The 20,169-nt window shown below is 47.5% G+C and overlaps 1 protein-coding gene across 1 annotated transcript in view; it reads left to right on the top strand.

The window, feature by feature from the left end:
• The window catches only part of Ankrd50 (ankyrin repeat domain containing 50), a 36,409-nt gene extending 16,571 nt beyond the window's left edge, over positions 1-19,838 (top strand). Inside the window, 4 exon segments of the mRNA XM_060378253.1 lie at positions 6,142-6,371; positions 11,923-13,139; positions 13,141-15,471; positions 17,027-19,838. Coding sequence (XP_060234236.1) covers positions 6,142-6,371; positions 11,923-13,139; positions 13,141-15,468 — 3,775 coding nt within the window. The 3' untranslated portion in view covers positions 15,469-15,471; positions 17,027-19,838.
• The last annotated feature ends 331 nt before the right edge of the window (positions 19,839-20,169 follow it).

Raw genomic sequence — 20,169 nt, 5'->3', positions numbered from 1 at the left:
CTACCCTACCCACAGTGGGCTAAGGCTCGCTCATCAAGCACTGATTAAGAAAATGCCCTGCAGGCTTGTCCACAGCCCATCTTAAGGAGGCGTTTTCTTAACTAAGGTTAATTCTTCTTCGGATGACTTTAGCTTGTGCCTCCTGACACAAAACTGCCCAGAATGGGGAGCCAATGGCAAGTCACTGTAGGACCTGACCTTTTTTTAATGTATTTGCAAAGCTACTGCAACCTATTGAAATAACTGTAGTTGTTTGAGTTAGGGTTTTTGTTTTTGTCTTGTCCCATTTTTATCTTAGTTGCTTCTTTTTTTTTTTCACCTACTAGTTCTGAGAATGGTTTGTTTTGTTTTGTTTTGTTTTGTTTTTTTGTAAATTCCTTTTTTAGCTAAATGTTTATACACACACACTTTTTATCAGATTTTGCCTTTTCCTCAGCACTGGGCAGCAGGACCATTCAAGGTCAGGGCGGCTGAGGTATGCATCGGTAGCCATGCCCTAACAGTGAACATAAATGTTTATTTGTCAGAAATGGAGGAATCAGGCCACTGTGCTTCTGCTGTATTGACACTGGACTCCGGGAGTTGGCAGGAGTGTCTTCATGTCTGAGAAGAAGGTCAGGTCCCCACTGTTACATGGACTGTGACAGCCGTGCCGACTCTGTGGGTCACAGATGCCCTGCAGCTGGTCACCTATCTTTGTAGGCCCAGTGTGTTCTCTGGAAACATTTTCACTTGTTTATTCCAAGAATGTAAACCTAAAAGAAATCACAAAATGAGCCCTTCTCCAGCACTGTGGAGTACAGTGATCTCACCGTGCCCTGTAGAGAGAGAGGCAGGTGGTAGAAATATGTCCTGTAGGTCCATGTATGGAATCCACTAGAAACCTCCAAAGTACGTGAGAAAGTAACATGTAAATAGCTTTAAAGTAAGCCCTGGGTTGGAATGTAATAAATGGATTAATTAGAAGGAACTTGTTCCCATGGTGACCGATGGATGCTGAGAAGCTTCAAGGTATGCAGCTATCAGGCTAGAGACCTAGGAAAGCTGACCTGAATAGGGGCAGCAGGTGGTACAAGTTCTCATTGCAAAGCTCAAGCTCTCAAGACCCCAACAGATGTTTTTGAATCTGAAGACAGGAATGAACTGATGCCCCAACTCAGGCAGTCATGCATTTAGCCTCTGGCTGATTGGGTGAGAGCCACCATTTTACACCTTAACCTCAGAAATATCCAGAAGAACAGAAGACCACGTGTGGGCATCCTGTGGCCCAGTCAAGCTGACACATAAAGCCAGCCACCACAAGCCCACAGGAGCTGAGTGGAAGCCAGCAGTGAGCGCTTATGTTCACATGTGGGGATGAAGAACATTGTTCTGTCAACACTAGAATTGTAGGCATCTTATTTTTGAGTGTTGTGAACTTTTTATATAATTGAGATGAAAATATTTATAAATGAATGCTTCACAAATATACTACACCCAGGAAACATTTATAGGTAACTCTTCCAAGGGGTCCTCGGTGAGCTAGTGTGAGGGCAAAGGGCATTTCACCTAGCATCCTTCCTCTTCCCTAGAGAAGGGGAAGGTAGATGGCACACTCTTAGTTCCTTGGTGACCTGGTTAGTCCCTGTTGTTGAGGGCTTTTGAGCAGCATCTCTTTGCAGCACCCTCTCTATGTAAGGCTGCAGAATGAGAATTGCTATCCAAGCCTTCTGTGAGCGTATTTGAGCTGAGCCTCTGGGGCTGGAGGGGAGAGTGATCATGGTAGCAGGCATACAAGGAGGGTTCTGGCATGAGAGAGGGCTTGTTCAAAGGCCCACAGCAAGCCTGTAGAGTTGGAGGGAATGGGTAAGCAGCAATTACTGGTCAGGGCCTGGAAAAAGAAACCTGTGGTTGGACTCAGCATGCTTCCAGGGCAGTGTGGATCTCGGTAGCTTGAGGGTAATGGTGGGATTGAAGGCCTGGCCAGGCCAGCCCATGAACAAAGGCTTTCTGTGTAATGACTTGCTCAGCATTTGTGTATGAAGAGCAGAGTCAGCCGACTGCTGAGAACTCAGACTCCCACACCAAGGGACATATTACCATGAGAGATTTATTTTCTTGCCTATTTTAGTGTATATCATGTAAGTTTGTTTGTTTTTTTTTTTTTTTTTTTTTTTTTTTTAGTTTGCATGCAGTAATAATGACTCTTTTACAGTTCTATTATTTTGAGAAGTGTAGAGTCAGTGATAGTACAGAGCTATCCTGTCACTCCCAGAATTCCCCTCTGCACTCTCCTTTTTGAGTACACTTTTCCACAGTCAAGTTCTAGATCACATCCCCATAATCACAATTTTTTTAGGGAGCCATTTTGATGCACTCAGACACAAAGCTTTCTGATCTTGGTCCATTTTCTTGGAAGGCAGGCTGTGTGAATCCCCTAGCCTGTTGCTTTCAGTTTCCTTTTTGGTTGGGGTGGCAACCAACCAGAGTATGATGTGTATGAACAAAGTCTGTTCACTCCCCAGGTGGCATGCATCTGGGTGTTCCTACTGTGAGCTGGGTTATAGGTGAAACTGTAGAAGCATTGAGGTTCACTCAGTCTCTTGTGTGGCAGTGAGTGGTAAATACTAAGAACCTGGAATCTTGGTTCACTGATAGATGTGTGTGTGGGGGGGATTGCTAGGCTAACCTATGCTAACTGTTTTGCTTTTAATCAACCTTTGTGTTCACAGCAGACAAAATACTAGATAGGGTAAGGTGCAGTGGTGGGTGTACTATAGGCTTGTTGAATGTCATAGTGTTTTTGTTTTTGTTTGGGACTGTAAGCATCAAGAGAATGGGGGTTGTTCCTCAGGGTCCCCAGGGCCTGGCAGGTGATCTTAGCAGATCTAAATAAGTACAGTGGAGACTGAAAAACAGATGGCTTCATTCTACTGTGTACTGCTGCAATAAAAAGTGATAAAATTACTACTTCACGGTCTCTTTAAGTGAGTATGGTTCACAACTTCTTCACGTGCAGGTCTCCTGTGGAAATTTTTCATGGAGCACTTAATTCTGCAGAACATGTGATGGGCATATTAGCTGCTCCTCATTGCTGTGCTAAAACACCATGACCAAAGGCAACCTGAGAAAGAAAGGGGTTAGTTCAGCCTCCAGTTGTCATGAAGGGGAATCAGGGCAGGATGAGGGAGAAGCCGTCGAATAATGCTGTTTACTGGCTTGTTACCCTGGCTTTCTCAGTTTGCTTTTTCCCAGGACAACCTGCCCAGGGGTAACACCCCTCACAGCAGTCCAGGCTCTTTCTCATCAGTCACTGAAGAAGGAAATGTCCCATAGACTTTCCAACAGGCCATTATGATGGAGTAACTTTACCACTTGAGGTTCCGTCTTCTCAGATGACCAGCTTGTGTTAAGTTGTTAAGAAACTAATCAACTGACACACAAACTTAACTATTAAACCATTACCTTTTCGTTTCTCTTTCTCCCCATGATGTCATTTTACTATTAATATTGCCCTGTGAGACAACATAACTAAAAATCTTACAGTCTTTAAAAAAAATAAAAGTTCAGTATCTTAGTTAGGATTTCTGTTGCTGTGGTGAAACACTGACAAAAGCAATTTGGGGACAAAAAGGGTTTATTTGGCTTACATTTCCACACATCATTGAAGGAAGTCAGGGCAGGAACTCCAACAGGTCAGAAGCCTGGAGGCAGGAGCTGATGCAGAGGCCATGGAAGAGTGCTGTTTGCTGGCTTGCTCATCATGGCTTTCAAGGACCACCAGCCTAGGGCTGGCCTGGCCTACACTGAGTCCCACCCTCAGTGATCACTAATTAAGAAAATGTCCTACAGCTGGATCTTTTGGAGGCCTTTTCTCAGGTGAGGTTCCCTCAGATAACTTTAGGGTGTCAAGTTGACATAAAACTAGCCAGTACATTCAGTCTCTAAAATACCCAAGTCTCCTTAAAAATCCAAAGTCTCTAGACTGGCTAGTTTTATGTCAGCTTGACACAAGCTAGAGTCATCAGGGGGGAAGGAGCCTCAACTGAGAATGTGCCTCAAGACTGGGCTGTAGGCAAGCCTGTAGATTGTTAATTGGTAATTGATTACCTTAATTGGAAATTGATGTGGGAGGGCCCAGCCCAGGTGGATGAGGCCACCTCTGGGCTGGTAGTCCTTGGTTCTTTAAGAAAGCAGGCTAAGCAAGCCTGGGAAAATCAAGCCAGTGAGCAGCACCCCTCCATGGCCTCTGCATTAGCTCCTGCCTCCTGGTTCCTGCCCTGCTCAAGTTCCTGCCCTCACTGCTTTTGATGATGAACTGTTATGTGGAAGTGTAAGCCAAATAAGCTCTTTACACCCCAAATTGCTTTTGATCATGGTGTTTCATCACAGCAATAGTAACCCTAACTAAGACAGTCTCATAACTGTGGGTACCTGTAAAATCAAAATTAACTCAGATACTTTCTTACCATAAGAGGGAAGCATTAGGGCACAGTCACAGATCAAAGGAAAACCAAACTCCAGCAGTGTAAATAGCTTAAAGTTCACCTGGGACTCGCAATTTTCTGGGCTTCAAAGAGACTAAGCAGCTCTACTTCTCCAGCACACCCAGCACACCCAGCCTGTCTCACAGTCTCAGACTTTTCCCCTTCTACAGCTGCTGCTGTGCTTGGTGGTCATCTCATGATACTGGCATCTCAAAAGTGCCCAGGTCTCTGTTACAACTTCACCTTTCCCAATAGTCTCTCCTGAGCTCTTTTCAGGGACTTTGACCCTGCCATATGGTGTCAAGTCTCATCTTTACATCATTTCTTTAATCCTGGGGCTTTTTTGTGCAACTGAGGCTCTACCTTGACCAATGGCCTCTCTGGCCTCTCAGAGTCAAGCCTCAGCTGTTTTCCATTACATCCTTATGCCTTCAAAACCAGTAACACTTGGGAAACTCTTACAAATTACCAAGTTCAGCTGCAAGCACAAGTATAGACTTGACCTTCTCTGGACCATAGCTTCAGTGTGCTGACCCTGAGGAACCTCTTCCCAGAAGACTTCACCTCAGTGGTGCTGGTCTCTTCTTTATCCCAGCTGATTCTTCAGCCTCAGCTGACCAGCATCTATTTTCCCTGCCAAGGGATAGTTTCACTTTGGTAATTTTGGAGTTAATCACAGCTGGCTGATTGATCAGCTCCAGTTGGCCACAGATTTTTAATACAAAATATCACACCAGCTGTTGGAGGAGAGTCTCCACTTCCCTCTGAAACTCACAGAGCAGACATCCAGCACTGCTCTCAGAGTCATCCTCCAGTTTCCCACCACAGTTTATTAAGCGCTGGGCACTCAGTGGTTTTTCCAGCCCAAAGTTCCAAACGCCTCTGCGATCTTTACAAAAGCAACATGGTCAAGTCTAACACCACAATGGTACCCCACTCTTGGTACCATTTCTGTCCTAGTTAAGTCTACATCACTCTGATCAAAAACTATGACCAACAGCAACTTGAGGAAGAAAGGGTTTATGTCATCTTACACTTCCAGGTGGCATCCCTGAGGGGAATCAGGGCTGGACTCAGGCAGGAACCAACTCAAAGCCCGGGAGGAGTGCTGCTTTTTGGCTTCCTCATCAAGGCTTTCTCAGCCTACTTCCCTATACTTCCCGGGACCACCTGTCCAGGGTGGCTCCACCCACAGCGGGCTGGGTCCTCTCACATCACCGATTATCAAGAAAAATCGGTACAGATTCAGCACAACCCACTCTATTGGAGTCATTTTCTCAGCTGAGGCTTCCTCCTGGATGGCCCTGGCCTGTGTCAAGTTGACCAAAAACCAAACCAGGACAAAAAGTTTCTTCCGGCTATGGTATCCTCCAAGCTTATCTCTGTTTCTGTTTTCAGCACATTCAGGATAATCTAAGCATTTCATTACTGACTCAAGAGCACCGGGAAGGGTGTTAAAATCTAGCTTCATCCAGTTCCTACCACCCCTAATTATGTTGAGTCATGGCACATACACAGGCAAGCGCGGACTACACACTGTACCATGGAGCTTACTACTAGAAGACGCGCTTTTATCTGAAATCTGTTTTTACACCATGACAACGAATGATTTGGACTATGAATTTCAGTGCGTTGTCTGTTGGTGACATTGACCTGTTCTATGGCTGTCTTGCAGGTGTGTGCTGCTCCCACTCCTGGGGATGAAGCCACCCCCACAGAGCCTCTACCTGTTGGTTGACTCCGTGGACGAAGGCTGCAATGTGGTGGAAGGGGAGCAGACGTCGCCCAGCCTCTCCGGGACTGTGGCAGAGCTCCTGGCTAGTCACCACGAGTTCTTTCCCCCGTGGCTGCTGCTTCTCTGCTCTGCCCGGAAACAGAGCAGAGCCGTCACTAAAATGTTCACTGGTGAGCAAGACTGTGTGACCCTCAGTGTTGTGTCCTCCAGAACTGGACCCAGGAGGGGTTCTGGTAGGGAGCACAGTATGTGGTTGGAGGCCTCAGTGCTGCATAAGCCTTCTTAGCCTCTCATCGCCATACCTTAAGATCATACTTAAAATAAGGCGTGGTGTGTTTTAAAATCACTTACGTTGGCTTTTTCCACAAAATTATTTCCCCGGGCTGAGAGGATAATTCAGTGGGTAAAGTGCTTGCCATACAAACATGAGAACCCCCATCCATAAAAACAACAAAACCCAGCCCGGCATCATAACACCAGCTTTTAATCAGTCAGGCCCTAGGGTCCACTGTCCCCCGAGCCTAGCCAATCGGGAGGAATGATCCCTAATGTTGTTCCCGGGCCTCCACATGCACACACATGAATGCGTACACATACAAAAACAGTCTTTCCCTACTTCCCACAGTAAGACCCAACTCAGTGATTAATTAGCTCTGCCATTTTTCAGTAGTTCTGGGCACTTTACAACTCATTAGTCATTAAATCACTATCTCTTGGCTCCCGAAGTCCTTTGAACGGTCACGTGTGATCCTTTCATCCCGACATGGCTGAGTAGAGCACTTCATTCCATCTAAGGCCAGCCATGCACTATCAGGGTGAAAGCTTCCAGTGATTGGGACAGTAGCCAGTGTTGTGTGGCCGCTCCTGTGTGTGGGTGAAGGCAAAGCCCTGCTTTCTTCTCTCCCTCTTCAAGTCAGCTGGTAGCATCAGCTCATTTACGTTCTGTATTCATTATGAACATTTAGGTTTCATTTTTAAGTGTGCGTATGTGTGTGAGTCTGTACGCTTGGGTTCCACGTCCCCTCTAAGTGGAGTTCCTGGCAGCTGGGAGTGGCCCAGTGGGAATGCTGTGAGTCAAACTTGGGTCCCTGCGAAGGCAGCACATGCTTTAACCCCTGAATGTCTCCAGCCCCAAGCTGTGCCCTCTGTTTGCACAAATGAGTCACTACAGTGAGTACACAGTCGTGCTTACACTGGGACCTCAGGCAGCTTGCCTGACTTCCTGTTTCCTCTCTGTATAGTGTGGTCCCATGAGCCTAGATATGCCTGAGGCCTGGTGAGGGCCTTGGACACATTGTTCTTATTCTAGTCATCCCATTCTAGTGTGTTAATGAAAATCAGTGTTGACCTGGATTCTTTTGTTTCTTATAAGTCTGGGTCTTTAGCTTCAGTGCCACGTCATCTTTGCCATGAACAAGTTTGTTGGCTAGAGGCATTTGGGAAGATGGAACCTTAGTGGAGAACAAGGTTAGCCTGTGGGCAAGCCTCTGGGGGCATTTTCTTGATCGGTGATTGATGTGGGAGGGCCCAACCCACTGTGGGCAGTGCCACTCTGGGCACGTGGTCTCGGGTTGTATAAAGAAAGCAGGATGAGAAAGCCAGGGCAGACCAACCAGTAAGCAGTGTTGCTCGTGGTCTCTCGAGTCGGCCCCTGCCTTCAGGTTCCTGCCCCGGGTTTCCTGGATGATGAAGTGCAAGCCTTAAAGTAAAAGAAACTTCTCCCTCTCAAGTTGCTTCTGGTCCTGGTATTTCCTCAGAGCAGCAGAACTCCAAAAGAACACGGCAGGCTTTCTTTGTACCCTTCTTTCCTCCATTGTCTGGCATCGAGGTTGCATTGTAGTCTTACTGCAGGTTGGTCATCTTGAGTTCCAAAATGCTCCAAAATCTAAACGTTGTTTGAGTGAATCCAAGTAGAATCCCTGGCAAGATTTTGTTTTGTGTGTTATTTAAAATATTATCTGAGCTTTCAAGCTGTGTGGATAATGTATATGTGAGACAGATGGGTTTTGTACTTGGAAATGGTTTCTGTTCTTGTGCATATTCAGATGTTTCAAAGTCTGAAAAATTCCAATGGCTTCCCAGCCCAGGCATTTTTGATGAGCTACTCAACCTCAGCTGCCAGAGAGGCAAGGTCAGTGACCCTTTGTCCTCCAGCCTATTTGTACTTACTGTTTTAGGCAGTGTGCCCTTTGTGGACCTGGTTACTTTGCTATGTTACAGTCTTTCATGCTTGCAGGGATAGCCATGGCTGCCTTGGCATGAGGGCTCCCGCTGCCTTTCCTTCAGCCAGGTTGCCTCATCTGCTTGACGGCCTTGCACACACCAGAGTGTTCATCCCTTGTACTTCTTGCCGTCTTCCCTCTTAGGTCACACAGGCTATGTTTTCCATTCTTGCTTAATTGTGCCTTCCTTGTACATAATCACACACCCCCTCTGTCTGGTTTTATCTTCTTCATGGATCTAATACCACTTTAAATTTGTCTGGATTTCGTGTGTTTACTGATTATCCTCTCAACTAGGGTGTAGGCTCCATGAAAACAGTCCTGACTGTGTGAGCACCTGTTTGTAAGCCTGGGGGCAGGCCCCTGTCAGGGTACCAACAGTGTTTGCACCCATTTGTAAGCAGAGACTCAAACACATTTGTTTAGTCAGGAGTGTCATGCCCACTGAAATATTTTACCAGAAATAGAAAAGTTATTTAGCGGGGCCTGGGAAGATGGTTCATCTGTCAAAGCACCTGCTCCAGAATCCACATAAAGAAGCTGGGTGTGATAGCCTCTCTCCTGAAGAGGCAGAGAAGAGCAGGCCTCTGGGCTCCCTGGGCAGGCAGCCGAGCCTACATGGTGAGTTCCAGGCCAGTGCAAAACCCTGACTCAAAAGAGAGGCCATATGGCTCCTATGGGCATTTTCCTAGCATGAGTGTGGTGCTGAGTTCCACCCCCAGTATCCCAATAAACAAATAAGATCATTTCCATGCTATTTACCTTGTTGGTCAGTGGATGGGCTCAATTCTCCATGTGTTAGTCCAGTTTCTCTCTTGCATGCTAGAGTTCAGTCGGAGCTTTGCACATGCTGGCCCAGCTTGCACTGCTGAGCTAAACTAAACCATCTGCTCTTATTTCTGTTTTGTTTCTGCCACCAAGTCTTGTCCTGGCAGGAATGGACCTCACTGTGTGGATCTTGACCCTGTAACAATCTTCCTGCCTCTGCCTCCATGGTGCTAGGATTGTTGGCACAAGCTGCCCACCCCATATTGAGGATATAACTGTTACTAGTGGTACATAGAAATTTGTATTAAATCCATATCACTCTTTAGATTTGGGAAAGGTTTGTGTTTCAAGTTGTAAATCTTTTGCACCCATCTGCATAGCATCAGCCCCATGTCCTTGGCCTTCTTGCTCCTCCCATCGCTGTCAGCATGGTTTTCTTTCTCAGTGCTACCAGGAAAGGAAACACTTCAGCATCACACAAAGCCCTGACACTGACTCCGTCACTCACTGGTCATGGTGGGTGACTCAAGCAGCCTTTCTGTGCTTGAACTTAACTCACTTTTAAGATAGGAAAGCCTCCCTCACAGTTCACACGGAAGGTGTGTGTGTGTGAATATTTAGTCATGTAGCCCAGTGTTAACCCTTGCTCGGCATTCAGAGGCCCTGCGTTCAGGCCTCAAAACTGCACACAAGGAGAGCTGACTCAATGCATTGTCCTTAGCCCGCTTTGGGGGCATCAGTCCTGGCACTGTGGAGGCCTAGCCCAAATCTGTTTTTGTTATCTCAAGTTGTTATCGGGTGTTTTAGTTAATTAGCTTAAATTGTAGATATTGGTGCATAGTGGGTTGTATGATCTTTCACATAGATGGGTCTACGTGCACTTCACTTTGGAAGCTTTAACACACTATTGTGTACCACTTTAGCAATGTTTTATTTGTTAGTCGCAGGTCCAGAGCTTGCTGTGTAGCCCCAGCTGGCCTCCAGCTCACAATCCTGCTGCCTCAGCTTTCCAGTACTTCGATCACTGGCATGCACCACCTCATCAGGTGGGCCGCTTGTACCCTCAATGGTGTCAGTGACTTCGTAAAGCAACAAGGGAGTGAACACACAGGAAGAGGCTTTGGAGGCCAGACATCTCGAATTGCTAGGATGTGTGGGGTGCCAGACATTCCAAGGGGTGTGCTCAGCCTCTCTTCAGGTTGGGAAGGTTTGTTTTATGCAATTAAATTAAAATAATTAAATCTCCAATTGTCAGTAAACAGCCCAAACAAAGAAGATGCCACTGGCCAAATTATGCTTACAAAACTCTAACACTTTTAAAGTACAGCTGCTAATTGAAAGCAGAAAGTTTTTTGTTTGTTTGTTTGTTTGTTTGTTTGTTTTGTTTTGTTTTAAGGGACACAGCATGAAGCACACACATGGCTTTATTAGGCAGCTGAGTGTTCACCTTTTGGAAGAAAAAGTAAGTGAATGCACACAAGGCAGAACTGGGGGAGGGAGGAGGCTGTGCTGTGAACAGGGGTGAGGCCAGACTCAGGGCAGACTCAGTTCTAAACCCTCCCAGAGGTGAGAGCCTCTTTCATAGTTTATCTTCTGATTCAGCTGTTGTGCATGCGTGTATGCGTGTGGTGTGTTCTTAAATCCCACTCTGAAAATGTAGCTTTGTGTATGTGTTATTTCATTTTGGTTTTGTTGGCAGATTGCACTTTTCAAAAATTCCCTTTGGGTATTTCAAGCTTGGGTTCAGATAGTTGTTGGCTTGTTTTTCAGTGATACCTTTTCCATCCTGTTGATCAAGGTCACCTTTGACTTATCCACACTCACCAAGTCCCCTGTATGACCCACCTTTTGCTCAGAATTCCCAGCCCAGCATGGATTGTTGTACCTGCTGCTGCTGCTGTCGTCCAGCCGCCATGGTCCCTTCTAGAGTGTGTCTTTTCTCTAAGGGTTGCCTGCAGTCTTGCTTCGCTGTGCTCACGAGTGTGAGTGTCTTGTGGATGACCATTCCTAACATACACCAGCCTTGATGAGCTTTTTCTTTCTTGGGACAAATAGACAGTTACCTAACAAATCAGGTCTGTACGCTGCTGTTCCTCTAGAAAATGCTGTTATAGCCTGCTTTGAAGAACCTAGAGTAGCCAGCGCTAGTTTGCTTTTTAGCTTTGGTTGACTTTGAATGAGTGGCTTGGCAATTTGCATCTTAATTGGCTCCAGCTACTTCTTGACAGTCTGAGATTTAATTATTTTAATTTGATATCATAAAGCAACATACGATAGAGTGAGTGGTATTCTGTCTGGATATAAACCGCCCACATTAAATCTGATGCATGGTCAAGTGGGTGGGTGGAAATAGCTGGTACCTGTGTTAAAAAGAGCCTCTTGTGAAAACAGGCCTATTTGTCTTTCACAAATTTGATGTTCAGAATGCCTTCCCATGGTACTTGTGTAGCTGGGTATGTCTGTCTGGTTTCACTTAGTGCTTCCTGCAGAGGAGTTGGAGTTGAAATAGGCACCGAGCTGCAAGAACAGATAGTAGCCACATTGGTCGGTAGGAAAGTGAAGTCGTTGCAGTTTATGTGTTTTTACATGCAAAAGCGGCTTTGCAGCTCAGCAGGTGTTGAGGTAGACCCTCTTATTAGCGTTCACCCAGGAGTCCGTTGATTGGCATCTGTTCTTTCTCCTCATACACGCCCACGTCTGTGCTCTACTTACACAAGGCCGTCTTCTGCAGGGTTCCGGAAGATCAGCCTGGACGACCTCCGGAAGGCCTACATCGTCAAGGATGTGCAGCAGTACATCCTCCACCGCCTGGATCAGGAGGAGGCCCTCCGGCGGCACCTCACCAAGGAGACGGCCGAGACCCTGAACCAGCTGCACATCAAGAGCAGCGGGTGCTTCCTGTATCTGGAGCGCGTGCTGGATGGGGTCGTGGAGAATTTCATCATGCTTCGCGAGATCCGCGACATCCCGGGAACGCTGAATGGTCTCTACCTCTGGCTGTGCCAGAGGCTTTTTGTCCGAAAACAGTTTGCCAAAGTTCAGCCCATTCTGAACGTGATCCTCGCGGCCTGCCGGCCCCTGACCATGACAGAATTGTACCATGCCGTGTGGACCAAGAATATGTCTCTAACCTTGGAGGACTTTCAGCGCAAGCTAGACGTCCTGTCCAAGCTCTTGGTGGATGGGCTGGGCGGCACCAAGATCCTGTTCCACCACAGCTTTGCCGAGTGGCTCCTGGATGTGAAGCACTGCACCCAGAAATACCTGTGTAACGCTGCGGAAGGGCACCGGATGCTGGCCATGAGCTACACCTGCCAGGCCCGGGACCTGACGCCCCAGGGAGCGCAAGAATTTGCCTTGCACTTGATTAACTCGAACTTGCAGTTGGAGCCAGCCGAGCTGGCGCTGTGGATGATATGGAATGGCACCCCGGTCAAAGACTCTCTGTCCACCTTGATACCCAAGGAGCAAGAGGTGCTGCAGTTGCTCATCCGAGCCGGAGCTCACGTCAACAGCGAGGACGATCGCACGTCGTGCATCGTCCGGCAGGCCCTGGAGAGAGAGGACTCCATTCGGACATTACTGGACAGCGGAGCATCGGTCAACCAGTGTGACTCCAACGGCAGAACTCTGCTGGCCAATGCGGCTTACAGCGGCAGTCTGGATGTGGTGAACCTGCTTGTCTCCAGGGGGGCCGACTTGGAGATCGAAGATGCCCACGGACACACGCCCCTCACCCTGGCGGCCCGACAAGGGCACACAAAGGTGGTCAACTGCCTGATTGGGTGTGGAGCCAACATTAACCATACGGATCAGGACGGTTGGACGGCCCTGAGGTCCGCTGCTTGGGGGGGCCACACCGAGGTTGTGTCTGCCCTGCTTTACGCTGGCGTAAAGGTAGACTGCGCGGACGCGGACAGCCGGACGGCGCTGCGTGCAGCCGCCTGGGGGGGGCCACGAGGACATCGTCCTGAACCTGCTGCAGCACGGTGCCGAGGTCAACAAAGCCGACAATGAAGGGAGGACGGCGCTGATCGCCGCGGCCTACATGGGCCACAGAGAGATCGTCGAGCACCTGCTGGACCATGGCGCCGAGGTGAACCACGAGGACGTGGACGGCAGGACGGCCCTCTCCGTGGCCGCGCTGTGCGTGCCGGCCAGCAAGGGGCACGCGTCAGTCGTGAGCCTTTTGATTGACCGAGGGGCCGAGGTAGATCACTGTGACAAGGATGGCATGACGCCCCTGCTGGTGGCGGCCTACGAAGGTCACGTGGACGTGGTGGACCTGCTTCTCGAGGGAGGAGCGGATGTAGATCACACGGACAACAACGGGCGGACCCCCCTGCTGGCCGCAGCTTCCATGGGGCATGCTTCTGTGGTCAACACGCTTCTGTTCTGGGGCGCAGCCGTGGACAGCATCGACAGCGAAGGCCGGACGGTCCTCAGCATCGCCTCGGCACAGGGGAACGTGGAGGTGGTGCGCACCCTCCTGGACAGAGGCTTGGACGAGAGCCACCGCGACGATGCTGGCTGGACGCCTCTGCACATGGCAGCTTTTGAGGGCCACAGGTTAATATGTGAAGCCCTCATCGAGCAAGGTGCTAGAACAAATGAGATTGACAACGACGGGCGCATCCCTTTCATTTTGGCCGCCCAGGAGGGCCACTATGATTGTGTCCAGATCCTCCTAGAGAACAAATCCAACATCGATCAGAGGGGCTATGACGGGAGAAATGCCTTGCGCGTTGCCGCCCTGGAAGGGCACCGGGACATCGTGGAATTACTCTTCAGCCACGGGGCCGATGTGAACTACAAAGACGCTGACGGGCGGCCCACGCTTTACATACTGGCCCTAGAGAACCAACTTACAATGGCCGAGTATTTTCTGGAAAACGGTGCGAACGTGGAGGCCTGCGATGCGGAGGGAAGGACGGCTCTGCACGTCTCCTGCTGGCAGGGCCACGTGGAGATGGTGCGGGTGCTTATCGCCTGCCACGCCGACGTCAACGCGGCGGACAACGAGAAGCGCTCGGCCTTGCAGTCTGCCGCCTGGCAGGGCCACGTCAAAGTGGTCCAGCTTCTGATAGAGCACGGCGCCGTGGTGGACCACACGTGCAACCAAGGCGCCACGGCCCTGTGCATCGCGGCCCAGGAGGGACATGTGGATGTGGTGCAGGTTCTGCTAGAGCACGGCGCCGACCCCAACCACGCCGACCAGTTTGGACGTACTGCCATGAGGGTGGCAGCCAAAAACGGGCATTCTCAGATCATTAAGCTGTTAGAAAAATATGGTGCTTCCAGTCTGAATGGCTGCTCCCCCTCCCCTGTCCACACGATGGAGCAGAAGCCTCCACAGTCCGCGCCGTCCAAGATGCAGTCTCTGACCATCAGGTCCAACAGCTCTGGTGGTACTGGCGGAGGGGACGCGCAGCCTTCCCTCCGGGGCCTGCCCAATGGGCCGGCTCATGCCTTCAGCTCTCCGTCAGAGTCTCCAGACTCGACTGTGGACCGGCAAAAGTCGTCCCTGTCCAACAATTCCCTGAAAAGCTCAAAAAATTCATCTCTGAGAACGACCTCCTCCACAGCCACGGCTCAAACGGTGCCCATTGACAGTTTCCACAGCCTGTCATTCACGGAGCAGATCCAGCAGCACTCGCTGCCTCGCAGCAGGAGCAGACAGTCAGTCGTGTCCCCCTCCTCCACAACCCAGTCCCTAGGACACAGCCATAATTCTCCCAGTAGTGAGTTTGAATGGAGCCAAGTGAAGCCAAGTCTGAAGTCAACAAAATCAAATAAAGGGGGCAAATCAGAGAACTCCAGCAAGTCTGGGTCAGCTGGGAAGAAAGCAAAACAAAATAATTCCTCACAGCCAAAGGTTCTAGAATACGAAATGACTCAGTTTGACAGAAGAGGACCTGTCGCTAAGCCTGGGAGTAGCCCACCTAAGCAGACGCCGCCGGCGGAATCTCAGTGTAAGACCATGGTCCCTTTACCTCAGGACAGCAACCGTGCCCAGCAACAGCTTCTCCTCCACCAGCAGGGCGGTGAGCAGAAGAGAAGGAATGGCATAATGACGAACCCCAATTACCATCTGCAGAGCAACCAGGTGTTCCTGGGCAGGGTCTCTGTCCCTCGCACAGTGCAGGAGCGAGGGCATCAGGAGGTGCTGGAGGGGTTCCCTCCCTCAGAGACAGAGCTGAACCTTAAACAAGCCCTGAAGCTCCAGATTGAGGGCTCTGACCCCAGCTTCAACTACAAGAAGGAAACACCCTTGTGAGAGGTAAGAGAGCAGTGGAGAGCAAAAAGGAACGGGAATGTCCTTCTTCTTCCTTAAAACACCCTTTCCCTGGTGCTCTCAAGGCCCCTCAGGCACCCTCCCTCGGTGTGTCCTCGGGGGTCTCATCCCAGCCAGTCTGTTCAGCGTGAGTTCTCCAGACTCTAGTACCTATCCAAAGCATTTATGTAATACAGGACTGATGGGTCCATATACGGATGCATAAATTGGAGGTAGGATAGCTCATAGTCAATAGCCAGTAGATAATTGATAGATACACTCGTACACAGATGGGTAACATGGGTAATAAACATAGAGAATTGATAGGTCTGTAATAGATACATAGGCACGTGGTTGATGAGAAGATAATACGTAATAGAGACAGACACTGGGTAACAGTTGATAAACAGGAGACACACATACACAATACATACTTAATCTGTTTACTCTTTATCTCCCCTCCCTTTTCCTCCTCAATGTTAGACCGAAGGGGTGTGTTTGTATTTGATGCTGGATTCTTGTCCTTGGAATACTATTGGAACCCATGGCAGTCTGTCAGTAAAAATGTATTGGATAACTGGATGAACAGATGAACATATCATGAATTAATCCTAGATTAAGATTTTTTTTCCTGTATTATCATCTCCTATCAGGAGATTTTTGATGAAAAACAGGGCTGTTTTCTAAGTATTCATTGTTTGGTTTTGAAGCACCAGGTTGTACCTAATAGATACTTGGTAAATGTTAATTTCATTGTTTCACCCAGAGACAGATCATGGATTTAAATCAGTAATCTAGTTTCATTATGATAACTCTTGTAAAAATCTAGTAGTGTTGGCATGTAATATGAACAGATGTGGACCATGATGAAAGGTATGGGTTTATCATATTTACTTATTTATGTAGTTAGGGGCAAGATACGGATAGCATATATTATGTTCATATCACTAGAATTTTATATTAAATAAAATGTTTTATCATCCTCTCAAAGGAGGCCTCACTGTCTAGGTAAAAGTGAGTGGCTCCTCTGTACACTCTGTGTGCTCCCCCAGAGGCATTTCTCATGTTCTAAATAAACTGAAGATTTCCTTGAGCCTCATATCTGATGTCCAATGACTGTGCTGAACACATGATTTCTGGGGATGGTTTTTGGTGATACAGTTTATGAATTTGATAGATGATGCATTACATCCATCTGCTAATACCTTAGTATTAATACCCATCTGTAAGGAGGAATAGATGGCCAGCCCAAGCTCACTGAAAAATACTTCTCCAAACACTTGGTTTTGGTGGTACAACACAACCCCCCCCCCCAAACTCATAATACTACCTCCTGTGAAAACAAAGGATTACATCCCTGTCAAATAGTAAAAACGTGATGCGAGGTGAATATTTGGGAGAATAATGAATTTCTGATGTGTATATATTGAAATTATTCTTTACGTACTTAAATGCATAAATACTAAGTGGTTATACATATTCTTTTATAAAATCGTAAAACTGTGCCATTGTAAGAAAAGTGTAGAAATAAATGAATTCCCTTTCATTTTATTTTTTCCAGTTTCCGCTTGTGTGAAACAGGAGGCATTAGGTCAGAATGGCCATTCAGCTGCCAGATGGAAGCAAGACGCCTGAGGACGTGCTGCCGAGACTGTGACTCCCACAGTACTGTTTCCTGACTTCCTGTCATGTGCCTACCCAGTAAGGCTGCCTGTCTCAGCCTAACCCGTGCTGAAGCAGTCTCCACCACACCTAATAAATGCAGATGTAAACAGCAGTTCCTCGATACAACCAAACCCAGTTTTGAGTATTTTCCCATTTGCTAAACGTGCATGTGCCACGGTCAGGTGTCTCCGCAAAGGCGGTGTTCTGTATTTATTGTTTTCTGCGTTGTGGTGTGTACTCGGTCCCATCGATTGTCTGGTGTGCCTGGTTCTTGTGTATTTAATAGATGTTAGTCAATAAAGCAATTCTTGCAAGTGTTTTCTGTCCGCTAACCTTCAGCATTAGACAAAAACAAGTTTCTGTGTTAATGCCACATGGAGGTGAAAAAAATGACTTTGTGACTCAATTCTGGTGGTGTAGCAAGTCACTCTGGGTAGTTTAAGTCTCCGTTTTCCAGCCAAGTACCGTTTGTGTCAGGCTGAATGTGACAGAGCAGGCGAACACCAGTCATTCCAACTGCAGACAGAAGAGCTCTGTGACTTCAACACGGGCTCTGAGCCATCTTCCAGCTGCCTGTCATCCCACCTGCAACTAGACAGACCACCGCTCCTGCTCCTGAAGCTTGGACTTTCTCAGGGACAGAGCTGTTAGTGCCTGTGGGGCACGTGTGTAGACAGGCTCCAGGTCCAGCTAAGGATGAAGCTCTGATCCCTGAATCATTCACCGGCTGCCTTCATCTCCTCCAGCTAAATGAAATGTAATTGAATGCTCAGTGCTCTGAGCTGTTTCCACTTGCCAATTACTGCATGATCAAATTAGCCCCAGTCAGAACCAATTGGGTACATTTGAATGGCTTGGTGGGATGGATGTTCTTGAATGTACGCTGTGCTGTCCATCACAAGTGACACCGCTGACCATTAGTCACAGCACATATCTTCTGTTACTTGCTAGACGTGATGGGCTTGCACTTCTCTGGCCACATTCTCTTTCCTGTTTTCTTCTTTGCACAGTTGCACAGAGGGTGGCTGGATGCCATGGTTAAGGGAGGCGTCTGCACTAGGGAACTCGGATTGCACAAATGTTTGGCAGGATGATTCAGAAGCCAAGGATGGTTTGATCCTTGAGTGAGTCCCGTCCATCTTCCCAGCCTAGGAGATTCTGTACACTCCATGTGCTGTTGCTAAGGGGAAATGGGGAAAGAGAATTTGGAAATTGAGCACAAAACCATTGCTACTACTGACAACTTTGGAATGTTTAATGAGAGGCCAGTAATGGTCATCGTGCGCGAAGGGCGCCAGTAGTGTTGTTTATGGAAGTGCAGATGTGTAATTTCTGTGATGAGTGTTTCTCACGTGAGTCTGTGTGTAAGCCTTTCCTTGCTTTCCGTCTTTCCCATGTCGGCCAAGCTCATTTCCCGTGTGTCATCCATCAGTCATAACCAGGATGAGGGAGAGCTGATGAATTCACTGACAGCAAAGATGACGACGTGGTTGATACTGACAAGTCAAATGTGAATGGTTCAAGGATTGAATTCTTGTCCCTATGGGACGTTGATTAATGACATTGAACAGGACTCTTGGAAGGCAGCCTTAAAAGTTTCTGAATCTGTTGAGAAGTGTGGGGTCACAGCCTGTTACTAGAACCAGCATCACTCCGTCTCTCACACACATTGACCATAGAAGAGGAACTTCTTATTAGGTGGATGTTTTTTTAAGGAAGAGACTCTGAAAGCTGCCATTTTTTTTCTCTTCACCTTGAATTATTGAAATCATATTTATTTAATTTTATTGCTTTTACAAAGTTGCACCTTGTGACCAAAGGGCAAAGACAACTTGGTGCGTTAGGGATTTGTGTTTTCCACCTGTTTTTGTTTCCATCTTTACACACCTGGAAACAGTTGCTAGGAGGAGAGTCTGTTGAAGAAATCAGATTCTCATAAATACTCCTTGGGGTATTTTTTTGTTTGTTTCTTGTTTTTGTTTTTATAATCAGTTATGATTAGAGTAGAACAAAAATGGCTTCTGGTGAAGACCAGGCTGACCAAGGTGCTGTAGCCAGCCCGTTGTGCTTGTTCATTTTGGGATAGGGGAGGGGAGGGTTAGTACCACAACTGGGAAAAACAATGACTTCTGCTCTACTACGAAGATAAGAAACGGTTCCAAAAATTAAAAAAAAAAAAAAGCTATTTTTTAAATTCAAATGTCTAAATTTTGTAAGTCAACTGTTTAGGCTGTCATGTGTGTATAACATTTTTGTGGCGTTTCTTCACACCCCTTCCCAAAGGTCAGGTGAAACATCAGAAAAGTAAACATCTGAAGGAAACATCAGGGAAGTTTGGGGCCCAAGAAGACCAGAAGTCAGAGCCCTGTGGTGTCCAGCGAATACCTTTTGTTCTGTTCTCCCCCACCCACCCCTACCCGATTCCTCAACAAAGCAAATAGCCCCTTACTTCAGAGTCAGGAGCAGGTCATCATGCTGTTTGGCTAGGCGACTGTTCGTTTTGCTTAATGTCCCCCCATCAACACTTTCCATAAATGTAGTCGCAGACAGATGCTTTCTTTTGTTCTCTCTGTGTGGGGTGTGTAAATAACCTAAAATGTACATTGAATTTCACAGTGTAAAGTATTATTTTATTCCTTGTATTATATTACGCGAAAACATCCTGATGTACATGAAGTGCATAATAAATCTATTTGCTTTACAGAAAATGCCTTGGTTTGCTCTTCTCCCTTAAGTAGTAGCACGTGCAGGATATCCTTACAGTAAGAACTTTGTTACACGTTTATACTCTTAAAAAACACTGAGGGAGGGGGAATGAGATATAGCCCTTCCCAAAGGAAGCTAGGAGACCAAGATTTAGCCTTTGTCTCTCTCGAAGCCTTGATAGGTGTTGGCTTTTCTGTTTTTACTCCCTCTCCTCTGACAGAACACCTGCTGTGTGTCACTGTCAGCTCTTCGCTGGCTGTGTACATAGGGGCCCCTTGGTTTTACAACAGTCTTATCCTGAATATTTTTTTTAATTCTCTGGAAGAATGGATT

This window comes from Meriones unguiculatus, chromosome 2 (genome assembly GCF_030254825.1).
Source record: "Meriones unguiculatus strain TT.TT164.6M chromosome 2, Bangor_MerUng_6.1, whole genome shotgun sequence".
Taxonomy (NCBI): Eukaryota; Metazoa; Chordata; class Mammalia; order Rodentia; family Muridae; genus Meriones; species Meriones unguiculatus.
Note: the sequence above shows the minus strand (reverse complement) of the source record. Positions and strands in the feature narration are given on the sequence as shown.